Source organism: Castanea sativa, chromosome 1 (assembly GCF_040712315.1).
Source record: "Castanea sativa cultivar Marrone di Chiusa Pesio chromosome 1, ASM4071231v1".
NCBI lineage: Eukaryota > Viridiplantae > Streptophyta > Magnoliopsida > Fagales > Fagaceae > Castanea > Castanea sativa.
The window spans coordinates 54,298,962-54,325,804 of record NC_134013.1 but is presented as its reverse complement, the minus strand read 5'-3'; the positions used below and the strand labels follow the sequence as shown (position 1 = coordinate 54,325,804).

At 34.8% G+C, this 26,843-nt stretch overlaps 1 protein-coding gene across 2 annotated transcripts; it reads right to left on the bottom strand.

Annotated features, from left to right (window-relative positions):
• Positions 1–1,354: 1,354 nt before the first annotated feature.
• LOC142644252 (uncharacterized) lies at positions 1,355–26,668 on the bottom strand. 2 transcript variants are annotated; one of them, XM_075818911.1, is made up of 23 exons: positions 26,627–26,668; positions 24,691–24,982; positions 24,498–24,566; positions 24,280–24,417; positions 24,055–24,172; positions 23,458–23,540; positions 23,012–23,107; positions 22,326–22,494; positions 22,112–22,254; positions 21,956–22,042; positions 21,589–21,774; positions 20,617–20,784; positions 19,471–19,591; positions 19,301–19,370; positions 18,440–18,527; positions 18,225–18,345; positions 17,779–17,972; positions 17,540–17,648; positions 16,878–17,033; positions 15,890–15,992; positions 14,025–14,198; positions 4,958–5,103; positions 1,355–1,711 (listed from the first exon to the last, which is right to left on the bottom strand). In XM_075818911.1, exons 2-23 carry the CDS (start codon positions 24,931–24,933, stop codon positions 1,512–1,514), a joined length of 2,982 nt encoding a protein of 993 aa, XP_075675026.1. In that variant the 5' UTR covers positions 24,934–24,982; positions 26,627–26,668; the 3' UTR covers positions 1,355–1,511. The 2 variants fall into 2 exon arrangements, with proteins under 2 accessions (XP_075675026.1, XP_075675019.1); XM_075818904.1 differs by lacking the exon at positions 26,627–26,668 and having other exon boundaries at positions 24,691–25,206.
• Positions 26,669–26,843: the final 175 nt, after the last annotated feature.

The window sequence follows — 26,843 nt, the reverse complement described above, 5'->3', positions numbered from 1 at the left end:
CACTATGAGAGAGAGAAAAAGAAACACAATTGATGCTTGGTGAGAGGCTTCAACGATGGCAAGAGAGTGAGATGAGCCCGTGTGAATGAGAGAGAAGAGAGAGGCTTGAAGCTTCAGTGATGGAGAGAGAAAGATGAGAGACAGAATGAGAGAGAAATCTAATATTTAGAATTAAATAGTATATTTTGTTTTACCATTCAGCTACAGTGCAATTCTAAAGGTAGAATTGCACTATAGCTGAATGGCAAAAAAATTTGGCTTTTTACAATTGTTCACTTTCGGACGCTGAGCTCTATTTGGGTCTAAATACTAAGATACCCTTACATTTGGCATTTCCCCTTTCTGCTGCTAATGCTCTAAGAGCATCCACATCAGTGTATCTAAAATCATGTATAATACAAATTTTTTTCAATTTTACACATTTTGAGCTACATCAGTGTATCTAAAACTGGGTAAAAATGTGGAAACTCATCCACGAGCTACAGTACCGTGTAAATATACACGGTTCGTAGCTCGGCAAAACAATATTAAATTATTTTCCCTTCGCTCCTTATTTTCTCACTCAGAACCCTACACAACACACTCAAAAATTTACAAAACACAGAATACAGAGATATACTTTGCTCAAAAAAAAAAAAAACACAGACATACACAAACAACCACAGATCGGTGCTTGACTTGTAGATCGGTGCTTGACTGGTCGAAGCTCGTGGGTATTTCCGGGGATCGGGGCAGGCGGACGCTGGATCGGAGCGAGGATCGGCGATCGGAGCGCTGGATCGGAGCTCGCGATCGCGCTCGGAGCGCTGGATCGGAGCTCGGATCGCGCTCCGAGCGCTGGATCGGAGCTCGGATCGCGCTCGGAGCGCTGGATCGGAGCTCGGATCGCGCTCGGAGCGCTGGATCGGAGCTCGTGATCGCGCTCGGACCGCTGGATCGGAGCTCCGATCGCGCTCGGACCGCTGGATCGGAGCTCGGATCGAGCTTTGATCTGGGTAGAGAGAGAGTGAGAGAGATGATCTGGGTAGAGAGAGTGAGAAATGAAGAGAAGAAATGAAGAGAAAGAGAGAGACAGAGAGAGAGAGAGAAATTAATCAGAACGGAAGAAAAGAAGAAATGAAATAAAGACGCGCGTGGGTTAGTTGAGGAAATTAATAAAAAAAGTGAAAAAATTATTATTTAATTAATAGAGGGAGTAGGATAGATGAACTGATGTGGGTAATTTGTAAAAGTGAATGTGCAAAATTTTAAAAGGAGTTTTTTGTGTAAAATAGAGGAAATTTTTACATGAACTGATGTGTTTGCTCTAAGACACCATATAAGTTTGATTTCAAGCTTGTTACAAAAGTCATAATTTAAAAAAAATAATAATAATAAATAAATAAATAAAATAGGCAGATAACAAAATGTAATTATTGCTGTGCTATCACTTGATCCCTATACGAGACATACTTAAAAAAGTTTTATTATACAGAATCTTCTGATAGCAACACTATAATCTATATGTTGGATCACAATTTTGGGATTTCTATCACCTCGTACTCATGGGAGATCCTAAGAGGTGATTGATTTGAAACAGGTCTATCTTCTGACCACAACTCCAAATTAACTGTCCCAGTTCCCCAATGGATGAGACACTTGAAAACCTCTTTGACATTAAACCGATTGACTAGCCCCAAGCTCAGACATTTATCAATAATTATCCATTCACCTGAAAAAACAACGGCAATGGAAAGTTAGAAACCAACTTTTGATCAATATGATAGGAAAATAATTTCTATAAACTGAGTTAACTAATAAACAAATCAGGCCCAATAACGGAGATTTTCGCAGTTTCTTAAGGGTTTCTTCAGACTTTAAAAAGCTGAATAGTGCATTAGTTTTCTGCCAATTTTGAGAAGTGGCTTAGACTTTTTTGGTGGCTTTTAAGAAGAAGCACTAGGATAGCTTTTCAAAGTAGTTGCAGCTTCTTAAAAAAAATGTGAACTGAGAAAATATATTTCAGAGAAGAGAAAGCAATAACTTATAAAACTTGTATTGGCAATCTTTGGATATATGACGGTAATGGCAGTCATTAACTACAGATTGAATTGGTCCTACCTTAAAATGTGTAAAGAGCATTTATATAGAAGGATATCTACAATACCCATTATGATTTACAGATACTCAATGAATATGTAGTTTATGCTCATTTTATACCAGTTTCTTCTATTGTTGAGTGGATCAAATTCGTTGCTGTTCATCCACTGTAATCTTAGATATTTTTGGGCAAGTAATCTAGGATTAATCGTGGGACATATAATTATAACACTTGGAAACAAAGTGCATATCTTGTCTCAGTTCCATCAACTGAGTAATGAGTTTCTACCGTGGTAAGCATAGAGCATAGCTTATATTTCCAAACCAAACATTATCAATTTCTGACATAATAATTATATGTGTAACTAAGTGTAACGATATTCCGGAGAATAAGTCCTAACTCTTAGGGTTTTCTTTTTTATATAAGAAAAATAAAAGGCTTTAGGTTTGTAAATACCATACTTTGTCTAGATCTGCATAACTGACTCATCCTTACTTCAAGACCCTCTAATGACTCAAGCCTACAGCTGAACAAAGCAGCCAATGTGCCGTTCCTTCTTTAAGCTCTAAGCTCTTTCTAAGACTTGAAATTCATATTTTGATTTCTTCATCCAGATCCAAGCATCCACACCCAATTTGATGACTATTGTCCACAATGGAGACGGATAAAAACTACAACTGACATCCTTTCTTCAAGTTATTAGTCTAATATTTCTGGCAACACAGCTTTATTCAGAAACTTAACAACAACAAAGCTTTAGCCCCAAAACCTTGGATCAACTATAGATCCTCAACAAACTAATCAGTGTTGGCGACATGTATTCTTCTTTGTCATTCTATCCCATTCAACATCATATTTTGCATCACTATTTTAATTAATAGGTCCTTTCTACTACTTCTAAAAACATTAGTTTATAACTTTCTCTTCCTCTTTACCCAACTTAAATCAAGAGACTCTTTAACATTGGTGCATTAATCACTCTCTTTTGCACATGACCAAACAATCTCTAGCAACTGTCCCTCGTCTTTTTATCAATAAGAGCGATCACTTTCTTTAAACGAATTTCTTCACTTCGTATCCTATGTTTCTTTATATTTCCAATATCTTAACATTCTCATTTCAAGTACTTTTATTTGATGACATGACCTGTTACTTCTTATTTATTAACTTTTTTTCATAAATAACCTGTTACTTCTTAATAGTTCTATATTCAATACCACATAGCATAATTGATCTTATAACACTCTTAAAAAACTTTGTACTTAATTTAGTGGGAAATTTACTATCACACAATACTCCAAATACATTTCCCCACTTCATCCACCATGCCCTTATCCTATGATTCACATTTCCTTCAATCTGTCCATCTTTATGAATCACAAATTCAACATATCAAAACACTCACTCTTTGGTATCTCTCGACCATCCAAGTAACTATTTCATCTTTATTTCTACTTTTACCAAACTTACATAAGCGACATTGTCTCTACATCTAGGTAGATTTGTATAGTTCACTCACTTTTCCCAATGCTGCTGGGACCTCTACCACCAAGTCTTTGTGGTCAATATCATACATCCTTTATATTCTCCGATAACTTCTTTAGGCACTCTTTTAATACAACTGGTCATTTCATTCCACATCCTATCAAAAAGTTCGTCTAAGTCTCACTTGCTTTCAATCATTCTATCTTTAACTTGTTGCTCTCCCTTCAAACCCCACCACCTAATTCTTGTGTTACTCTTTCTAATATCTCTTCTTTTCAATCTTCTAATACAAATATCTAGTACCACCAATCTAAGTCTGAGTGGTTATACTCTCTCCTAGTATCATCTTGCATTATTTACAATATATACTATCAACTTTTTAAGGATGAAATCTATTTGACCAATGTTTGTCCTACTTTTGAAAGTAATTAAGTGTGAATCCATTTTCTTAAAGCAAGTGTTTGCAAATATAAGATTATACGTCATTGCAAATTCTATTCCCATTTCTATCTGTCTTTTATTGTATACCATTGTTTAGATCCTATATGTTCAATTCCTCTAGATTTCTCACCTATGCACTTAGTTTTCAGTAACCTCACTATGCTTATTATTCTCCTACAAATTGTCTCTATCATTTCCATTAGTTTCCCTGTTAAAAACTCTACATTCCAAGTTACAAAACAAATCTTATTGTCTTGAACTAAATCCTTTTACCCTCACCCATGCATAAAGTGCAAGAACCCTTGCCACTCACTACACCATGGCGTGATGTAATGTGCTGCTTACAGGGAATGCCCCAGCTAGACCTAGCTAACTCTTGCTCACTTTTCACTACATCCGAACTTCAAAGCCCAATGCAACGCTTTGTTAGTAAGGGACACCAACTTCTATCTAAAATGGACCCAATTATAAGAGAAGTAACCAATTTTTTATGTTGGCCTTCAACCTACCACAACCATCCCTTTTCTAGACTTGGACTGGCTATGAGAAAAAAAATAAAATTCCTTAAAGATTCAATTTAGGTTTGGAAATCCCAGCTTCAAACATTGCCATGCAAAAAGTAACTCCAGTATAAAATTTATAGGAGCTGGAAGACATCTACTCATGCATTTGTTTGTTTGATTAAAAGCTAGAGAATCACTTATAGTTTTAAAAAATAAAATAAAAATTCTAAAAACATTATTGGGAAAAAAAAATCAGAACATTTTACATCAAAGCGTTGAGTTCTCATATGAAAAGAAATAACCAGATTTTGAAAGGAAAACATGTCCTCCATTTATTTTATTCCCAAAGAGATTTTCATACCCTCAACACAATAAAATAGCTTTAAGTTTTCACTATAATGGCATTGAAGATATTAAAGTGCACCAAAAAAAAAAAAAAAACAAATACCATTAGGAAGTAGATTCCCTTCATAAAACTGCTCCCCAGATACTGGCCACACTTCATGCTTGGACCCATCAATGGAAGTAAATGACACAAACGATTCTGTTGGGTGCAAGAGACCAAATGTAGGGTGTACTCTCAAGCAAACAAGTCTACAACACAAAAGCAAAACCAAGAATTATGCATGAATTCAAAGACAGAAATAGAGTAAAAAAGATGAAGAGTCAAAGTTAGAATCATCAAGTATGATGAAATTAAATGTATCAAAATCTTTCCATCTAAAAAGTTGGTTACAGTAAAGGGATAAGAAAAACTGCTAGCCAAGAGAGCTTTGTTGAATGACAATGCTGATTAAAAGCCAAACAAGAATGTTGCTAATTTTCTTCATAGATCTGTAATATTAATTTCATTTGGATTTTATTTATGAATTTAATTTAATTGATTACATCGTATCTTTCATTCTTTGTTGTGATCCTTGAAACTCTACCTAAAGGCCCCAAAAATAGTGTCAGACACGCCCTTTGCAACTCTGTGTTGCATAGCTTGTTATTTGTTACCTCAGTCATCAGAAGCCTCAAATCACACAATCTGAACACCACAAGCTCAAGCCGCAACCATCAATAATAAAATCCAAACATCCAAGCTTGTCAAGCCCATCCAACACACTGAGAACCAGGTGAGACCTACCCACTCAACCAACCGTTCAAAATAAAAATTAGAGAGAGAGAGAGAGAGAGAAGAAGAAGAAGAAGAAGAAACTTCTACAACTGATGATAGCCATCAATCTCCAAATTGGTTTACATAGCAGAGTTCAAACCCGACTTCTTGACAGTCCTAAACTGCCGACATCAATAAACCCACCAACTCACACTTGTTCTTCGACACCAATATATTTTGAGTCTTCATTTATTAATTAAATTCGCTATTATATATATATATATATATAAAAAGGGTCAAGATCAACTTACTCATGAAGTAACTTTAAGTTAATGAAGTAACTTTAAGTTAGGGCTGTACACGGGTCGGTTTGGGTCGAGTTTGTGCCCAACTTGGACCGACCCGACGGAATCGGATTTGGAAAAACTCATCCGCCGCCGACCGCTGGAGTAAATGGGTTGGTCCGGGTCAGACTTCAATGGGTGGCGAACGGATCGGTTGACGTCATAGCTCTGAGAAAATGGTAAGGAAATTGCGAGAAAAACCCAGGTCCGGCGATAATCTCACCGGATTCGATGAGATTTTGCTAGATCCGGTCAAAATTTCGTCAGATCTACGTGAAATATTGCTTGAATCTAGATTTTTTCGCCGAGATCTGGAAATTTCTTGCCGGAATTTGGGTTTTGCTCGCCGGAATCTGGGTTTTGCTTGCCGGATTTTGAAATTTTTCGCCGGATTATGGGCTTTTGGCGGTCTGTTGGGTTTTTTGGATTTTGGGGGAGAAAACCCGCCAATCGACGTGCCGTTTACGGGTTCTGGAAGCGGAGACCCGCCGCCGACCGTCACCAGTGTCAGGTCGGCCAGGTCGGACAATTTTTGCGAGTGGGTCGGGTATCGGTTTTCCATGGACAGCCCTACTTTAAGTAATGTTACACAGCCTAATAAATTTTCAATGGATAAAAAAAGTTTAAATCTCACACCGCTATATTACATGTTCTCTATATTCTTAACACACAAATCAAATTTTGTGACAATTAGATGTTATTTATTATTTAATTCAGAAACTCATCTTTTATGCATTATTTTAAAACTAGTCGCAAACCGCGCAATGCGCGGGAAAATTTGACATATTCTTTTTTGCCAAGTAAAGAATGAGAATAGTAGTAGAAAATTATAAGTAATAGTCCCAAACTCATCACACAATAATGTGATTACGTTGTATAAGTATATATATTTTTTGGCAATGAAACATGTTGCATTTTACTTTCAATTATTTTATATGACAATATTTATAATACATTATAATATGGTGAGATATGCATCAAAATACAACACATTTAAAAAATGGAAAATGTATGATTTTTATTAGAACATAAAAATGAATCTTAAAGGTTCATATGAGAGCTAACATTATTTTGCATTTTTTGAGAAGTTAATGAGCAATTTATTCAAACTTTGTTTCCATTTTATCACATAAGAACTATTAAACAAAGTTATAACAATTTATATTTTCATAATCACTAAACTCATACATGAGAATTAACTATTAGAAAAAATTTTCTCCTCAAAACATATACAGATTTCTATTTTTACTTTCCATACAATTTAAAAAATGTGAAAAACTAAGGAAGTTAAATTTATAGTTGACCTTAGTCAATCAATAAATGACATAAAATGGGTAGGGGAAAGCAAACATATTCACAGTATAATTGTTTATATATGTCCATATTTGTTTTTGTCTATATTAATACTCTTTATTTCTATAAATTAAAAAATTTCCTTCACAAATACTATGCTTATTGGTTTTAAGAAAGATTAAAAGAGAACATATATAAATATAAAAATTATGTAGGGGAAGGGGAAAAGGTATATACTATACATAAGTGTTGAGGTAGGGGAAGGTTAGGGAAGATGAAGAGACTTTGTATGTTTTGGTAATTGAAAAATGTATTTACAGCTGGTAAATTGCATAGTTAATGCGATGATATATATATATATATATATATATGTGTTCTTGTAAAAAAATAATAATAAAAACTCATCAAATCCAATGTGGTAATATAATAATAAGTCTAAATAAAGGACTTTTGGGCTACTATATAAGTTTATGAAAAATTTGAGACTTTCCTTCATAAATGAGAATTTTATGGTTTCTTTTTTTCAATTAGATAGGGAATATATAGGTAGGGAATGACTTTTTCCCCAAATTATACCAGAGGGGAAATTGTACATAGAAATTAATTGTTTTAACTCTTGGCTTTATTAGGTTACTTCCACCCCCCCCCCCCCCTCCCCTAAAAAAAAAAAAAGACTTTTTAGTTTCAAAAAAAAAAAAAAATGCCTCTTAGGAATAATTTTAAAAAGAAGATTATCCCCACTTTAGGGGAAAAAATTTATTACGTATCTAAAAGAGCTAATGGTGAATATTTAAGTATATATTATTTAAGAATTATTATAATAGTGGAATTTGTAGTATGCATTTAAGATTTTTTTTAAGTACAAAAGAAATTCTTAGTTGATTTCCTATTGTAGGTATCTAAATATTATTTCTATCATATTTATGTAAAATTAAGGAGTATGGTGGATTGAAGCGCAACATATCATAGCCAAATTGAACTCAGAATAAGATATAAGAAATAAGTTTAAGGTTTTTTTTTTCCCTCAAGAGAATTAGATAAGTTTAATTAAGCTAACTAAGGTAATAAGATTTAATTTGTGTTGGACTCTACAAAATCATTCTATTTGTTTATATATATTGGTTAGCATGATTGGATTAAGTTTCAGGATTTCTTAAGAATGAGATCCCATTGAGGTATATGCTTCAATTAAGAGAATTCTTTAATTCCAAAGTAATGAACATTAGTATTACCATGGAAAACATAAATGCATGCATGTCCATAGTCATAAAATGGATGCAATAGTTAAACATTGTAAGCGTCTGTTGAGGGCCAAAATTTCACAAGAAAACTCATTCCACGAAAAGTAAGGAAAGACCATGGGCTTTAACAAAAGAAAACCCAATTCATGAAGCTAAGAAGGACCATGAAGGCCCAAAATCCCAAAAAGAAGAAAAAAGAAAGAAATAATAATAAAAAAAGAAAAGAAAAAAAGAAGAGGATCTCAGACAAGGATCCCGGCCAGAGGACATGTAGCAAGGATCTCGATCAGACCAAAGGACATGCAGCAAAGATCTCAGTCAGGCCAGAGGATATGCAGCAAGAAAAATCAACATCAAGGCCCTATGTATGTTCAGATTTCCAGCAAAGAATAACCCATTAAAAATCCAGCAAAAAACCAGGTATTATCTTTATAACCCATGGTCCAAGCCCGTGGGATCCCGAGTGGATAGTAAGGGAGGAATAGTTTGGTCGGTAGGGGAGTGATTTATGGTGAAAGGAGGATCCCAAAGCTTTCCCTTGGTTCATATATTTGCTTGGAATGCATGAACCAATGGAAAGCTCAGTTCCTTCCTGTGCATGACACCTCCCCACAATTTCCTCTCAATTGTCATTTTCAACAAAGTTGTCACAGTACACCGAGCAGCCCAGACATTCCATTTAACTTTCCAAGAAGGAATCTTGCATTTATAGCTAAAGTCAAATGCCCATTTTGAGTTATAATTGCCTAAATAAGCTAAACCTCTGCCCAATGCACATTTTCAGGTCACAAAGGACGTAATTTTACCCAGCAGACCTCCCGGGGTACCAGACTAGGTCTGCTATGTCATTTTCAACAAAGCTGTGACAATACATTGAGCAGCCCACCCGTTCCTTTGACTTTTGCAGAGGGAATTTTGCATTTATAGCTAAAGTCAAATGTCCCTTTTGAGTTATAATTGGCTAAATAAGCTAAACGTCTGCCCAATGCACATTTTCAGGTCACAAAGGACGTAGTTTTACCTAGAAAACCTAGCACGTCCTCTCCCGGGGTCCTAGACCAGATCTGCTATAAAAAGAATACAACGCATAGTAGAAAAAATGGATTCAGATAGGAGAAAAATGGGTATTCAGGGGAAAATTTTAGAGTTTTAAAACACATATTCTTAGAGCTTTAAAAGCCCAGCAAGGAAGAGAAAGAAGAAAATAAAAGAGAGAGCCAAGGAGTAGGAATTTGTCCTATTTCCTTGAGTTTATTCGAAATATCACTTAGCCTCCAAAGAAATATAAGCCAAAAACATGCACACATCAGCTATCACTCTCTCCCACAAAAATCCTCCTCACCTAACTATCTTGGATGGTAATGCCCAAGCAAAGCCACTTGGACTTGAGTTCCAAATTCCACAAGTCTTGTGCAAAAGCACTAAGTCTGTGAGAATTGGGGCCAGGATCCTCGTGGCTGAATTATTCTCATGAAATTCACTTACGTATATGTATATTTATTAAAATGCATTATCCTAATCTAAGAAACTAACAATTATTTGAAGATATGTGTATTGTGTATCTTATGCAGGACCTATGAAAGTAAAGGGAAAGGAAAAATACTCCATTGCATAACAAGAAGGAAATCAGACAGAATCATTAAGAAAAAGCTCTGTAAAATTCAAAGAAAACAGGGGAATATCTCCCGGTATCCCAGAAACAGCCACTGTAGTACATACTTGGATTCAAAAGGATTCAAACTTTGCAAGTCTTAAAGGCTTAAATAGTCATCTAAGTCTGTAATTTTTGAGCTTATTTAGACCTTGTATTACGTCTTAATGAGCGAAATTTGTAATCCATAACTAAGAAAAATTAATGGATTAGTTCTTATTGATTTGAGGATCCCGAACAATTACTCTGTATTTTATTGTTATAATCTTGTCTTCCTTTGCTGTTTTCTTGTTGCTCAATACATATTCTCGTTTGCTAGTGTGTACGTATTGCAGGAGTCTTGCCCTGTGCATCACTTAGTTTTGTAAACAGCCCATTTAGCTGCGGTGAACCAAGCCCAGTCCCTTCAAACTACAACAAGAGGGCCTGGCGTCCTTGCTTAAATTTGGGCCTGGACACCGTCCAAAAATTGACCCTCACAGCGTCCAAAAGTTATTTCTTTACCACCGCACACCCTTGGTGTGATATACTTGTAGAGTGTGAGGGGCAAGGGTCGGAGTTCAAGTTTTCAGGAGAAAGTTTCATACACATATACACTTAGATTAGGCTAGAGTAGAATTTCTATCTTGTATAAAAAAAAAAAATCTTAAAAATTTTAAATTGTAGATTCTTTTTTTGAGAAGATAAATGGTAAGAATTAGAGATTATATATTTTTTATATATAAAAAAACTTTAGTATGTTTGACTTACGATAATATAATTTACGTCATAATTTGCGGAAAAATAAATAAAAATAACCATATAAAGCTAAGTTATAATCCCAAATACAAAGAAAAAGAGGAACATCATAAAATCCATACCTATTGATCATAATATTTTGTTTCCTCTTCCAAGTTATCCTAAGAACTAAGAAGTTAGAAATTAGCAAAGATTTAGATGAGATTAAAAGAACATTAGCAAGAATTTATGTAGTATTTTAAAAATTACAAAGCCGTTTAGAAAATAAAATAAACAAATGAGAGGCAAATGATCATGTACTAAATCAATAAAACGCATTCCAATTATTTAGACACAAATAATTTTAATGGGTATAACGCAATTATTTAAAGAAAAACTGTAAACATGAATATAAAGAAATAGACTATCAATTGAAAATTTAAAAAAAAAAAAAAAAGAAAAAAGAAAAAGAAAAAAAAAGAAACCTTGGAAAAGAGAATCCAATACAAACCTTTACACAATAATTTTTCAAAAAAAAAGAAAAGAAAATAATCATATAAAGCTGAGTTATAATCCCAAATACAAAGAAAAAGAGGATCATACGGTCCATACTTATCAATCATAATATTTTGTTTCCTTTTCCAAGTTATCCTAATAAGTTAAAAATTAGCATAAATTTTGATGAGATTAAAAGAAAATTAGCAAGAATTTATGTATTATTTAGTTTTAAAAAATTACAAAGCCATTTAGAAAATAAAATAAACAAATGGGAGGAAAATTGTCATGTACTAAAACAAAAAAAAATGCATTCCAATTCTTTAGATACAAAAAAATTTAATGGGTAAAACGTGATTATGTAAAGAAAAATTGTGAATATGAATACAAAGAAGTAAACTATCAATTTAAAATTGAAAAAGAGAAAAAAGAAACATGGTACTTGCAACCCCGGAATAGAAAATCCAATACAAACTACAAACCATAAAAATTGCAACAAAAAAGCAAAGAAGTTGAAGGGAAGAAAAAGATAAACTGACCTCAAACATACTTTCCAATTCTAGTTGTAATTTGGTGACTTATTGGGTGGAAAGAAAGCTATACAAACCATAAAAATTGTAGCAGAAAAGCAAAGACGTTCAAGGGAAGAAAAAGAAAAACTGACCTCAAGTAAAGTTTCCAATTCTAGTTGTAATTTGGTGACCTCAAATAGACTTTCAAAATCTATATATAAAAAATTAAATTGGTGGGTTTTAAATCTAAAGGGAGGCAATGTTTTGATGGGGAGATGATAAGTTAGAGAGAGAGAGAGAGAGAGAGAGAGAGAGAGATTGCTGAATTGAAAGCAATTTGGATTCAATGGGAAAGCCATTAAACATTAGCCGTTTGTTTGATGGGAAGATGATGAGTTGAGAGAGAGAAAATGAGATTGATTAAAGAGAATGTGTGAAGTAGAAACCCAAAAAAAAAAAAGGAAAAAAAAAAAAAAAAAGTTTGTGACATAGTGATGATGTGGCTCAACTGGAGCGTAGCGACAATAAATGTTACGCTTCAGCTTTTATATATATAATAATATATATACACATAAACTTGAAATTCAATCATTTAATAGATGACATAGTTATTGATCTTTGATCATTTTCTAAATTTTGCAAACATGAAAGGTAAAAGAAAAATGTAATCTAACCATGGATATATACACCTATTGTAGGTAATCTTTTTTTTTTTTTTGGGGGGGGGGGGGGGGGGTTCAATCAAATCACCATTTCTTTTAACCTTTTGTATCCCCTAATGTTATATGATTAGCTGCTTAAAAAGGCTCATACAGCCCAACAGAAGCTCTGGCATATTGCACCAAGCAGCAGGCTTTATGCAGGTTTAGGAGGCTCTGTCTTGTAACATGTGGATAATCATGGAGAACAAGTTGACCTTCAAATCCTAAACCTTTGAGAAATGCACTCCTGTTCAACAACCACAGCACCACAACATCCACAATGAAATGCTATGCAAACTGCAAACTGTGCACATGCTATCACAAACTGGGTTAATAGAACCAGACCACCATGACAGATCTAGCTTGTTAGTGTACACTTTGTTCCACATTGTTAGGTCACTTCCTGACAGTTAAAGATTTTGGGTTTGATAGTCAGAGTATCAATCTGAGTTTTTCAAAAGGTCTTGGGTCGCAAATAAAACAGAAACTCAAGACTTAGAGCTTCTGACCCTAACTGTTCCTAACTGTCAATCAGCACTTAGGGAAGACCCTAGAATGCCGATCAGCACTCAGGGAGTTCCATTCGGCAGTTCTCTTCCCCCACAAAGTGCCGAATGGCACTCCTTGCTCTGAGAGCTTACATTTTCACGCGGCAGCTTCCCCACTCCCATGCAAGTGGTTCAGCCTTGAGTTGACAATCAAGGGCTTAGATGGATGTGATTTCAAGAGTGCACATAAATAGAAGTTAATTACAAGTTAGTTATTACTAGATAGACTAGCTTGAGTTAGTTAGGATTTAAGCACATTAAACACGTGTAAATCCAAATGATCATATGTTAAATTAGTTAGCCAATAATCTTGAGCCAAGTCGGCCAATTATAAATAGACTTGTAATTTCCATTTCATTCATCAAGTGGAATAATAGACTTGCTGTTGCTCTCACTATTGTAATCTTGCTTGGAGGTAGAGATTCCCTCGAAGCAATCTCATCTTGGAGAAGGTAAATCTCTCGAAAGAGCCACTGCCCATTCATCATTCTCATGCATAACCAAAACTCTAATCTCATCTTCAACAAACCCTAGCGTATTTCTCACAAGGAACCTTTATCAAACAAGGTGTGCACACGAAAGCATGTAAATTTGACAAACAGAATATTGTCAAATTTACATGCTTACGTGTGCACACCTTGTTTGTCTTTTAAGTTTGCTGTTATAGCCTTAAAAGACAAACAAGGTGCGCACACGAAAGCATGTAAATTTGACAATATTGTTGCAGCAATTAGATAACTGTTAGCACCAAGATCAACTAGGCAACATTAACCAAGTGACTTGGGAGGATAAATATATCAAGCAATTCAAAAGGGAAAAACATATGAATATTCACAATTCCATCAGAGTGTTAGAAACACTACCAAAATTCTTGACAGGCCAAAAAGGAAAAGAGAAAAGACAGTAATTTTCACCTTGAAAACCCACCAGAACCAGCACCAACTTTACGGGCAACAATGCTAGAGTCAATTCGGAAAACCTTGGGATCATTCTTTGGAATATATATTTTCCGTTGAAGCGCCAATCCACCACCAATATCACCTTCTAACATAACTGATTCCTCCTCTCCTGCATGCTCAAGTTTACGCCTACAGAGAAATAAAACTTAAAGAATAAATGGAATTATACAAGTATTCCAAGGGAAAAAAAAAAAAAGAACTGTGGCAATAATGCTACTAATACCAACCCTCCTTCTGAGGCAGCAACGCAAAAAAATAAGCTAGGGAATCCCACAAAATATTGTTCAATGAAATGATTGCATTGTTCAACACCATAAAAAATTCTATTGTTTCTTTCTCTCCAAATTATCCACAAGACGCAAAATGGAACCGCTTTCCATATCTTGGATTGTTTGTGCTGTTGACACTCTAGCATTTGCTGCAGTCTTTGGTATAACCAAAACTACTTCAAATAAGAAAAAAAACAAACGACCAAATATCTCAAGCTATTGAACAATGAAGTAGAAGGTGCTCAACTGACTCCCCACTATTCTTGAACTATAGCACCAATCTATTATTACCATACTTCACTTCCAGAGATTACCCACTATCAAAATTTTACCAAATTCTGCTTCCCAAGCGAAGAAAGCAACCTTTCAAGGTACCTTAGCATTCTAAATCCATCTCCATTGGTCCCATGGACTCTCTCAAAATGTCAATTTTTTTTTATAAATAATAATTTTTATTAAGAGAAATTGAATGAACCAAGTACATAGGGCGTATACTAGATCTATGTCACAACTAAGCTCTAAAAGTACAATGATCTAAAAATTCTAATAAGTTGGAGAAAGGAAAGATTCTTGATGCTGTCATCCATTCACACAAAGTCCTGAGAGTGAAATTTTATGCTTGTTCACAACCCTCAAAATTTCTAGCATTTCTTTCCCGCCAAAGGAAGCACATCAAGCAATAAGGGATGGCTTTCCAAATCTCACAATTCTGATGTCTCCCAAATCTGCTTTGCCAGCAATCAAATAAATCTATAAGCCCCCAAGCCATCACCACTGAACTCCAAATAGAGCCAAAACCATATCCCACAATTCTTTGGCAAAAGGGGAATTTCAACTGTCTCCCCAACCCATTTACACAAACAATACCAACTCACTAAAATAATGTTTCTTTTCCTCAGATAATCAGCAGTTGAGTTCTAAAGATGTTGTCCATCCTTGCTGGTGCAACCCATCACCAATGATCTCAAAAAGGAAGCAAAAGAAAAATTCCTTCATGATTTCCAACACTTCCAATACCCAATTGACTTGCTTTCCTTGCAGAGATCCTGGCAAAACTGAATTCAATCCAAATTTGGAATATTTCTTTGGTCCCCTAAAGCTAGAGATTTATATCTATAGTTCAACTTCAATCTTGTTCCTCTCTTTGCTATAATATGCAGCTTTACTACTGGCATTTCTTCATAACATTTTTGATAATGTCAATTAGCAAGAAACGTAACTTCCGAACCACATCCATATCTAAGCTTCATCCACTGCATCAAATGATATCAAAGCAGGAGATCCTGGACCTAATAGAAGAGTATCTAGATCCAAGCGAAAGATTCTATATCCAAGTTATTTTACCACATAACACAACCATGCTAACACAAACATATCATTAATAATAAGAGTTAGCTGCTGATTCATGCATCAGATCCTTGACAAACATTGGAGTGACTACTTACATTTAGAAAGTAATTATATAGACATAATTTTTATATTCTATATGGATCATTTAAACTTATGCTTCTCCGATAAAGACCGTTCCTAAAAAATAGGTTAGCAACTCACTCAATGACATTGTATTCCTCAGAACATCCAGCAGACCGGTACTCAGTGCCACTATACTCTTCATAACCATCGATATCAATCCTGCTGTGAAGCCATTGCATTCCTACATTCATGATTACAAGGAGGAGAAATGAAGCATTACCCATAAAGAGTGGTTACTGCATATTACAACAATATAAATTAGCATACTTAAGATGACCTAGTAACCATGATTACAATATATACGACATGATATAATATACATCAAATGAACCATTTGATCAGCAGTGACTGTGCTCTCCATTTAACATGAGACTTATTAAGCTAATTTAATCTTTAGAAAGTGCCAAATAGGTTGGGATTGGGGAGACTTCATAATTGAGGTGTGATGTAAACCAACAAAAATTACTTAGCATCTTACAAACTTGCTATTAGAGAAAGGAAAATTAAATGGTTCTTTGATACTCAATTCATATTCAATAAAAAACAAATTGTACCTATCAATATTTACTTTACTGAAAGTACAGACCTAATAAGGAGTTTCTTAGAGGATTTGTTGAACATGATCATATGCAACACAGAAGCTCACAACAACAAAATGCAGAAAAGGCACAGAATTTTTTCCTATAAGATCGCAGAATGCTTAGTTGACTAGAAAACTTATTGGGCACTAAACCAGGATAACACCATTTTGTAATATCCTACAACTGAGAGTGCCTTGGTAGTAGTGCCCATGCAAATAGTTAAATATGTAAGGTATAATATTGATTGTAATAATTGCTGACAAATCATAATCTATTGCCTTCCTCCAAAAAATACCATACCAATTCTTTTAAGGTCGTCCTGTATATTCCTTAATACAAACATCAAGTATCATGTTATCTCAAGGTGCAGCCATCCCTGAATATGGCTCTGAATCAATTGATTCTAAAATCAGAGCTATTATTCTCAAATATTATCATGGAACAAATTCAAAAATATTGAGCTTGTGCCAATTCAAAAGAATTACCTGAGGGAAGGTGCATCATGGAAATAATTCTACCCCCAATCCATGGAACTACTTTTAGAATCCAATAACCATTGTTCAGTTCAATAGGAGTCCTTGAAAGTTCTACTCCCTTTTGTGCAGAAACCTCTTCGATTTCTGGAATGCGATTAGCATTTTCTGCAATTAACAACCTACTTCATCAGCAAAAAGTATGACAACCAATAAAAATTAAAGAATTGTAAAAAAATTCTTTTTGTGACAAGAAGTGTACAAATAGTATTCGATGCTCTTTAGAAAAAGAATGCAAGACAAAAATGCAAATCATGCACCTCATACACCCAAATACCCGCGCCCAAAAATAAAACAGAGGGTGGGGGTCAGTGAGAAGAATATTGGCAAGAACTGAGGGACAAACATGTCTGAAAACCTATATCTAGACACAAGAAATTATAATATATATCTTGCAAGAACTCTAGGAAAAAAATGTCTGAAAGCCTATGTACAAACACAAGAAATCACTATATATATAATACATAGCCAACCCAAAATTTTAAATTTCCTCGTAGCAGAAGGTTCAGATAAAGACTAATTGTTCAGAAGCATATTATCACTTAGCAAGACTAATATGCACATGTAACCAAAAAAATGTGAGCTAGCACACCGCCTTGCAGAAGCTGTATTACCCAAACAAGTCTTGTAATACTTTTCACTGGTAGAAACCAACTTATACACTTCTTGTTCTGAAGGCATCATAATTTGCAGCACTTCTCCATCCATGCCCCACGTATCAAGCTGTTGAAGGTACCCAGATTTGAAAAAATCAACAAATAAAAATAAAGCAGAGGACTACCTATGTTGGTTTACTACCATATGCATGTCTCAAGAATGTACAGCCTTGTCCCTCCAAAAAAAGAAGACATACCATTGCACCTCCACCAAGCAATAGCTGCACATGCGTACGACGCTTTGGCCTCTTCCATAATCCTTCAGTCTTGGAAACTCTCACAGTAACAACTGATGATTGAAGTTCAGCAACATAGTGTGTCAACAAATATCCACCTTTAGTGAATTCATATCCATCACCATCGTCTTCAAACAGAAAACCTTCAGCTTTCCCTGTAAATAAAAAGAGAAGTACGTCCTTAGACCATACAATGATGTCTTTATAGCCAATCTATCATTTTAAACAGTCCATGCAAGATTGAATACTGTGGACAGAAAACTCGGACTTAAAACAGCTCAGGTAAACAAGCAGGCTTCAGAACATGGCCTGAATTGGTGAATAGCCAGTTGAAGCTTGAAACAACAGGATCAGCAAGTGAAAAATTTACATATCATTCCTAAAAATATTGAAAGCACCAAACTTACCATGTTCATCTAAAGCCACAAGAAGTGTCAAGTCATCTGAAGGTTTAGATTCACCAACATGCTGATGAGGTAGACCCAAAGGTATAACTGATCCACCTTGTAAATATAATGCTGGCAAATCCTGACATGTCCACAAAAAATTAAAATGAGAAACCAACAATACAAAACATTTTACTGCACAAAAAAAAGGAGGCAAGAAGTGAAGTAAAAGATACCGGATGCGAATCATCAAAGTCAAACCTCAGCCAAATTCCCTTAGGCAATGTACAGTCCAATTTATCCAAACCCTGACCAGGCATAGTGCTAATCAAATATGTCAAGGATGTTAGTACAAACTGTATGGGCCAAATGTATAGGTATTCAGCAACAGAAAACAAAAAATGTATACCAATAAACCAGAGAGCACAAAATAGACCTTTATGTGGTAAAGGCTTAAAATTAAATATTCAAAATCAAGGGGGTCATAACATCACATTCACATTTTCTTTTTTTATTTTCCTCAGCAGTGCAAATAATATATGTCGTATAAAATTGGATGAAGTTAAGTGCAACAGATAAGAATCATAGATATCACAGGAATCTAAAGTATAAAAGTGAGTAGTAGTAATTTCTAATTGTAATGGTCGCTACACAATAAGGCTTCGTAAAAATGAAATTAGGTATTGACCTTGTTAGGAATGAGGTATCTGGAATAAAGATTGTGAAAATAGTATGGTATGCCATTGGATGGATGTATTAATGAGAAATAAGACAATGTTTGGCCATCCAACTTACTGAAGACAGCCACCCAGCATTATATTTAGAAAATTCTTTCATTAAGGTTCAAAGATTCTAGAAGTTCTAATTATTATTATTATTTTTATAAGTAATCAATTCTATTACAACAAAGAATACACCAAGTACACGGGAAGTATACTAGATGCAAAGTTAAATGTTAATCTGCAAGAAACAAAGTGTATGTTAACTATACTAATCCAAGTAGCAGAATGAGCAAGAAACTGAACCATATAAACACATATGAATACATTCTACAATCACCCAATAAATAATCTATCTGTGAAGGAATAGATGAAAACCTTGCATAGACTAAAATTGGTCCCAGAAGAAAAGAATTTGCAAGCTTCCTTAAGTTGGGATCTTTTGGATCTGCAAAAGGAATTCACACAGATCAAACCCCATGAATAAAGTAATCAATTTCACAAATTCCATCAAATGGAATTTCTTATTAAACAGCACAAGAACCCACCAGCAAAAAAAGTAGGCATTGCCACTGGAGTACCAATTGTATGAGCCTTAAAAAAAAGAGTGTATATGTGTGGCAGAAAGCGGTAACGCCTTTTCAAAGCTAGGCGGCAAATTTCTTCACACTAATGAACAAAATTGAAGTAAGTTCTGAACTAAATTGTGGCCACAACAGAATAACATGAATTTAAAGAACTTTACAACAAATTAATAGGTGGCAATCAATAGTGCCTAAATATACGACTTCAAAAAGTCATTTCCAAATTCCAATAGTTTAGTCTGATTGGATTTAAGCTCTCCATATACAATATACATAAATGCATGCGCTTTAATAGTTCCAAACTATGCAGTATACCGCTCACTCAAAATTCAGGTGGAAAACTGTAGCTTGAAAACACATGATTCATTCTACTCAAGGTATTTATTGCATTTCCACATGTCCAAGAGCATCCAAGGCATAGCGTATACATTTTTTAAAAGATGTAAATATCATTCTAAAATTTTGGGTACGTCTATGAAATAAAATATATATCAGGAAGTATCCAAGAGCTATTAGTATTCAATATAGATACCACAAAGATATGGCTCCATTTAGAAATATCGGGACCTATGGCCCTACCCCAACCACCTCCTAACATTTTTGAGATGATTGCAAATAGGCTAACCTCTCACCCAAACGACCAGAAAGAAAACTCAAATGACATTGAACATACTCTAACCTGACTCATATTCTATTTACTGCATGATGATCCCTTCAAACCCAAAATAGGAACTAGAAACAGCTGAAAAACTAGGCATAAATATGTTGAATATAAAAATCTCTTAGTTAATGGTTAAGTTTTAAATTCACAATTTTCTAACAGATTAAGCTTTTGGTATAATCAATATTTTATCATGGAATAAGAGCAAGTGATCCTGAGTTCAAACCTAGGGATATTGGGCCCACATAATGATTAAATTCTTTATTTCCTAACAGCTTAAGTTTTTGGGACTATTGATAATTTATCAGTTATCATATGTTGTTATAACAAAAATAAATGTCTGCATTTAATGAAGTGGTACTATGATGCACTTTGATCATCAATAAGTTAAAAAGGCTCATTCACATACTCAACATAAGTTATTGTTGTATTGCTAAAGGAGGACAAACCTCTTCCCCGAAAGACCAGGGTTCATGGTCAATCGTGTCAGCTTCAGAATGCCCACGGCAAAAAGGAAACATAACACTTACACCCATCCACCTTCCAAAAAGCTGGGGTGTTGCATTTCCAACAAACCCACCGATATCAGGTCCTGAAAATGGCTGACCACTAAGTCCCTGAAAACAAGCTAAAACCAGAGTTAGAGTACAGGAATACTACAAAAAGTTGAACATGAATACACTTATCCGAAGTATTATCTGGAAATGAAAAACATTTCATTGTGTCCAAAACTGAACCAAGAAAAGGACGAAAGGAAAAATATCTAAATTAAATTTGGGATAAATAAATTTAAGATATTCAAAAAAGCATATTCATAAAAATTTCTCTTCCTTAACTTTCTTGGACAGGACTCCTAAATTGAAACAAACAGAATAGTTCTTAGCACTATTAGAAATCCAAAATTAGAATACTCTTAGACCAAACACAATCAAGTCAATAACCATAAAAGTAAAATTATATGCCAGATCTTCCCTGCTCATAAGATACACCTACAACTTTCAAACCAGTAATCCAAATTAGGAAAATGTTGTAGCCCTAGACTCCTAATGACTTAACTTCAAACCATTTAAGACTTGTCTCAATCCAACATTGCATGTAAGTCCCATAAATAAAAAGCATTTAACTCGACAAAACCCAAAATTATCCTAAGATTAGCAACTTGACCCTTATTTTTCATGGCTGCATCAATGAGTTTGATTTCCCATGCACATACGACAATGTAGACAGCCCCAAAGTTCTCCACAAGACCACTGGATGAAAGAAAAGATTTGTGGAAAGTTGGCAGGAATGGCAAAAGCATAAATTACACAAGAAGGCACAAAAGTGAATTCAAGTGTCCCATTTTGTTTCAGGCAAACAGCACAGACTGCAAAGATCACTTTTTTTTTTCTTTAAATAAGTGTGAACTCCTAATTGCTTACCAATTGAAGTACCATGGATATACTCATATGAAGATGCTCCCAATTTGAAAGGTTATCTCCTGTCCATGTTGCAGCATATCTTTGGCTACCAATAAACCCAGCCCTGGTGAGGACAAAAGGACGCTTATTTTCATTAGCCAGCTTCATGCCTTCATATGTTGATCTTGCCATCAGCATGCCATACACCTGTAATAGCCAAACCCTTATCTGAGAGAAGTTCATATTTTGCTATGCCAGTCTAGTTCATAGAAAGGATCCTATGGGACCAAAGCAATTCATTTCAAACGCATTCCGACAGCAAATACAAACAAGGTTTGACAAGCATGTAACATGGAAAAAGCAAAAGGCTAGGGTTACAGAGTAATACATTGTGATAATAAGAGTGATTTTGACAACCTCCAAGCTCATCATCTCCCCTATGAATATTACTTTCAGGCATCGTTTTTGTTACAGCCTGCAAAGAAAAATAATTAGATCAAATAACAATGAAAGATTCAAGTACTAAAAAGAATTATTGAATTACCTTAAAAACAGCTGGTTCATTCATATCATTCCATATACCATCAACACCATTAGATGTGAAATCTTTAACTAAACTAGCCCACCAGGAACGAACTTTTGACTGTGTAAAGTCAGGAAAAACACAGGGTCCAGGCCACACCTCCCCTGAAATTGGATTGGAATATTTTAACACATCAACTGCCAAAATTAAGTACTAGTGAATGAAGAAGATATACCAACAAAAGGACTTCCATCAGCTTTTTGAGTCCAGACATCACTTTTTGAACCGCTGTCATAGATAAAATAACCCTCTTCGTGCTTGATCCCTGGGTCAAGCATCCAGATAGCTTTAAAACCATTCTGGTGAAGATCATCTACCAAAGATTTTGGATTTGGGAAACGGTCCTGACAGATACCATAATGATTTATTGTTCATGTCAAAAATGATGTGAAAGATTTCATGCAAGATGGCTAATTCATTTCCAAGTCACAATACAAACTACTTTTTGTAATTAAATACTTTTTGTAGTAGTGTGTAGCACAAGATAGAACCTACTAGGAAAGCACTAAATGTATTTATCAGTTCAATTAGATTATTGTAAATAACAAACACAAAAAGGAAATAGCCACAAGCAATGGATTACTCAAGTAAAAGAACCATGATTTATCATTCCATTACTGAATGACTGAAGAAAAAATGGATAAACTTCAGAATTTGTTGGGGAGCAAAACCCAAAAAAAGAAGAAGGTAAAAGCAACATATTGATTCATTTTTCCACATCAAGAAAAAGGGTATAGATTTAATCAAGAACAGCCAATCCATTTCCAAGGAACAAAACAATATGTGACTAAATTCAACTGAGATAGCTAATAATTTATGCCTATGGAATTGTCATACAGAAGACACTAAAGGAGGACATGCCTTGTCAAAGGTGAAACACCGAAAACCATCCATGTAATCGATATCCATCCATATTACGTCACAAGGTATACCTTTCTCCCGGAATGTTCTGGAAATCTGCAAAAGTAAGGTGTTCAATAATGAAGAAAAAAAAAAATTATAATAATGTTCAAAATAGAATCGTCCATAGAGGGTCCATGATTGTAAAACAATGAAGTAACCAATATGAGCATTTTGCTTTCTCCTTAGAAAAGATTTAGAGAATAAATCAAGAATTTTGATAATATACTGTAGTCTTCACAGTATAGTCAAGCTTATTCACATATATCACTTGGGAAATAAAAAACTTAAAAAATTAAGAGAACTGATGTTGTGCTTGAACATGATTTACTGCAAGCATGCATGTACAAATGCATGCACGAAGGAGAGAGGCTGGCATTAACTTGAGCAAACTAGAAATTACTAACCTCAAGGACTCTCTTGTCTGAATCATAGCTAAAACGACATTGTTGATAGCCGAGGGACCACTTTGGAGGCATAAATACAGATCCTGAAGGAAAAATAATCAGTTATTCAGCATATATAAGTCACTACCAAAATGATAATTTTTAAGAATAATGGACAAGTCAGTAGATACTGGTTGCATTGTGTGGTAGTCAAATGGTTACCGTTAACAATGTAATTTTGTTTCTTCATGAACAAGACACAAATACAAAGATTGGATACATATATCCAAGTAGATCTTAGTTCTTGCCGAAAAAATAATATGACACAAAAACATTAAAGAAAAAAAACTGCCTTCTAGAAGACTCACACTGTTGAAATTTTAATGGAGTCTCACAATTAGAAGTAAAGAAAATATTAGAAGACAAGTAGCAATATATGATCATTGAGTAAAGCACACTAGAACTAAGTAGACTAATACTATGCGGTATAAGACACCTCAACCATTGAATTTTAGGCTCTTCTGTCATCAATTTGATAATTGTGGCCACATTAAATTAATTGAAATTATACATAAAGAGGACTAAAGAAATAATAGCTAAGATGGATTCAGAAATTACCAATTGCATGAGATAAAGCTATCAAGACAGCAGTGGGTGAAGGAAATGGACCAAATGTAATAACAGGATATGAGGATGGAGCAACAAACTGTATCCTCGATTCTTTCCTCAGGTCAATCTGTTTATGAAAAGATACGCGCAACCAATAGATACGTAAAAAACTATAAAGTATAACTATAAAGATTTCAGAAAGTTTTATTTCCATATATTCAATTGTCACAGTACCTCACAGCGTTGTGTTGTGTCAGCAAGCACCCCGAGTGCCTCCCCATTGAGCAGAACAGCTATCACCCAAGGATGAGACTGGTACAAGGATGTAGTTCCTGGACCATAACCCCATGCATCCGTGTTCCAAGCAAAAACCTTAAAGAAAGGCAACTGCTCAATATTTGTAGAGCAAATATAGAGCTTTCATGGATGGAATATCAAACAAATTGACTTACTCTATTTCCAGTCCGTTCAAGTTGTCCACTAACTTCTCCAGTTCCATAGAAGGAGGTACCAGAAGGAAGCTACATTAGAAGAAAATTCCATTGTATCAATTAATAGGAATAATGCAAGACTTGAAATTGCATTAGAAAAGAGATAAAAAGAAATGTGGAGAACCAAATCAAAGAAAGCAATGAAGGAACTGACCTCGATTTTAACAATCTGCTTTTCAAGAAGACATTCAAATGTCGGAGTGTATAAGGGCGCCTTGTGACTCATAATGGGTGTTTCCCTATCCTTGCTGTTTACAAAAGATAAACTAGGATATGCTGCATCTCTATCATTTGGAGGACAATCAAATCGAAAGACTCCATCCTCCAATATAGGTTGAAAAATCATATCCCCTGAGGAGACATCTGCAGTGACTGCCTTTTGTTCTTGGTCAGCCATTTTAGATATCAACCTTTCACCAACCAACTTCCTACTAAGCCTCTTCCTTCTGCAAGCCAAAATTTGCATTAGTAATCCTTCCCCGACATGTAGTATTAGTATTCTCCCCTGTTCTCTTCTCAATTTCTACTTTTCCAAACAACACAGCAGAGGATGATAATGCTGAATAAAGATTTAAGCAGGCAATGGTTCATCACTCTCAGATATTTATCATTTGTATAAACATCATATAAGAAACTATCTCTTTTCCCATATAGACGGAAAGCGAAATCTAAAGGTTTAAATAAATGGTTGGTCCCTTAAATTTAGTCCAGATCACAGCTTTTGGGACTAAAAGCGATCACTTTAAATTTGTTTGTTGTGAACTAAAAGCGATCACTTTAAACTTCGAGGATTAAACCTGCTCATGAGCTACGGGACCGACAATCATACGAGAAACTCTTTCTTTACCCATATAGACAAAAGGATAGTATTTAAGGATTAAATCCATTGTTGGTCCCTTAAGTTTAGCTTGTAATCGATTTTAGTCTCTAAAGTTTAAATTTTAGTCTCTTAAGTGATCGGGCAAAAATGGATTGACTCTTTGCAAATTAATTAAATACCCAAGTTACTTAATTAGGTTCAATTACATGCAATGACGTGGTAGCACAAACAAATCACCAACTAAACTAAATGCAGCAGAAAATAAATTTGACACAGATGATTTGTTTTTGAATGGGGAAAACCACCGAGGCAAATCCCATCGGGTGATTTTAAGGTCACCACTCCCAAGAATCCACTATTATCAATCGCAAGTATAATGAATCTTACCAAACCCTTTGGCCTATCCCAAAATACCAACCTACAGTTGAACCCTTACTCCAATACCCAATTGGACTTGTATTGTAGTGGCAATCTTTCCGTTCAATGCACGAATCTCAATACGTGAACCAATGATGCACGGATCCCAGTACGTGACTAACTCACCAACTTGAAGAAGATGTTGGCTGCAAAGTTCTTCACTTCATCAACAATGAAAATCAGGAAGTTTCTTGGTTACAAAACCCTTGGTTTAAAAACATAGTAGCTTCTTCATAGAGAATGATGAACTACGTCGCTATCTGCATGCATGACGGCCTTTAAAATAAATTTTATATATGTCTATAGTTGTGAGAGAAGAAATCCTATACAAATATTTTAGCATGGACCAAAAATCAGATCTGAAATTTCTGATTTCGTAAGTCTCGACAAAAACAGTTTGTGTCGAGCTTCTGTCAAGTTTTAATATTAAATCTCGATAGAACAACATTAAATCTCGATAGAAAGGATTCTGTTGAGACTTCTATTGAGTTTTAATGAACAACTCTTCTTCACTTGTTTCTTAGTCAGATCTTCATGGCTTCAACACTTGGCTTAAACAACATATTTCTTGAAGTCTTAAACCTATCATAGATCTACTCAATTACAAGTAAAGTGTATTTTGTCAAAGGATTAGTCAATTACATAAAATATGCCGCTAACATTAAGTTCAGCCTGGTGCGAGTGTATTAAGTTCAAAACTTCAAAAATGCATCAATCATTCACGAAACTAATATGAGTATGCACCGTGTATATACACATTTAGTTACTTTTTTTTTTTGTTCTTATCATATTCTGGTTAATCTAATATGTGATTGTATTAAACAAAGGCCAAAGGAGGAACTAGTAAATGTACCTGATGGTGATGGGGCCAAACGGAGAAGAAGGAAATGATGAAGTGAAGATCTGGCCCTGAGTAGCAGCAGCAGCAGCAGCAAGACCAAGATTCCTCAACCTGACCACTGGTCGACTCCAACAAGACTTAATATTTTATTAATAGACAATGCTCGTGCTAGTGCTGTTGTTGTCGTTGAATGGTGCGAATCTCAAATTCTCAATGCGGCTGACCCGGA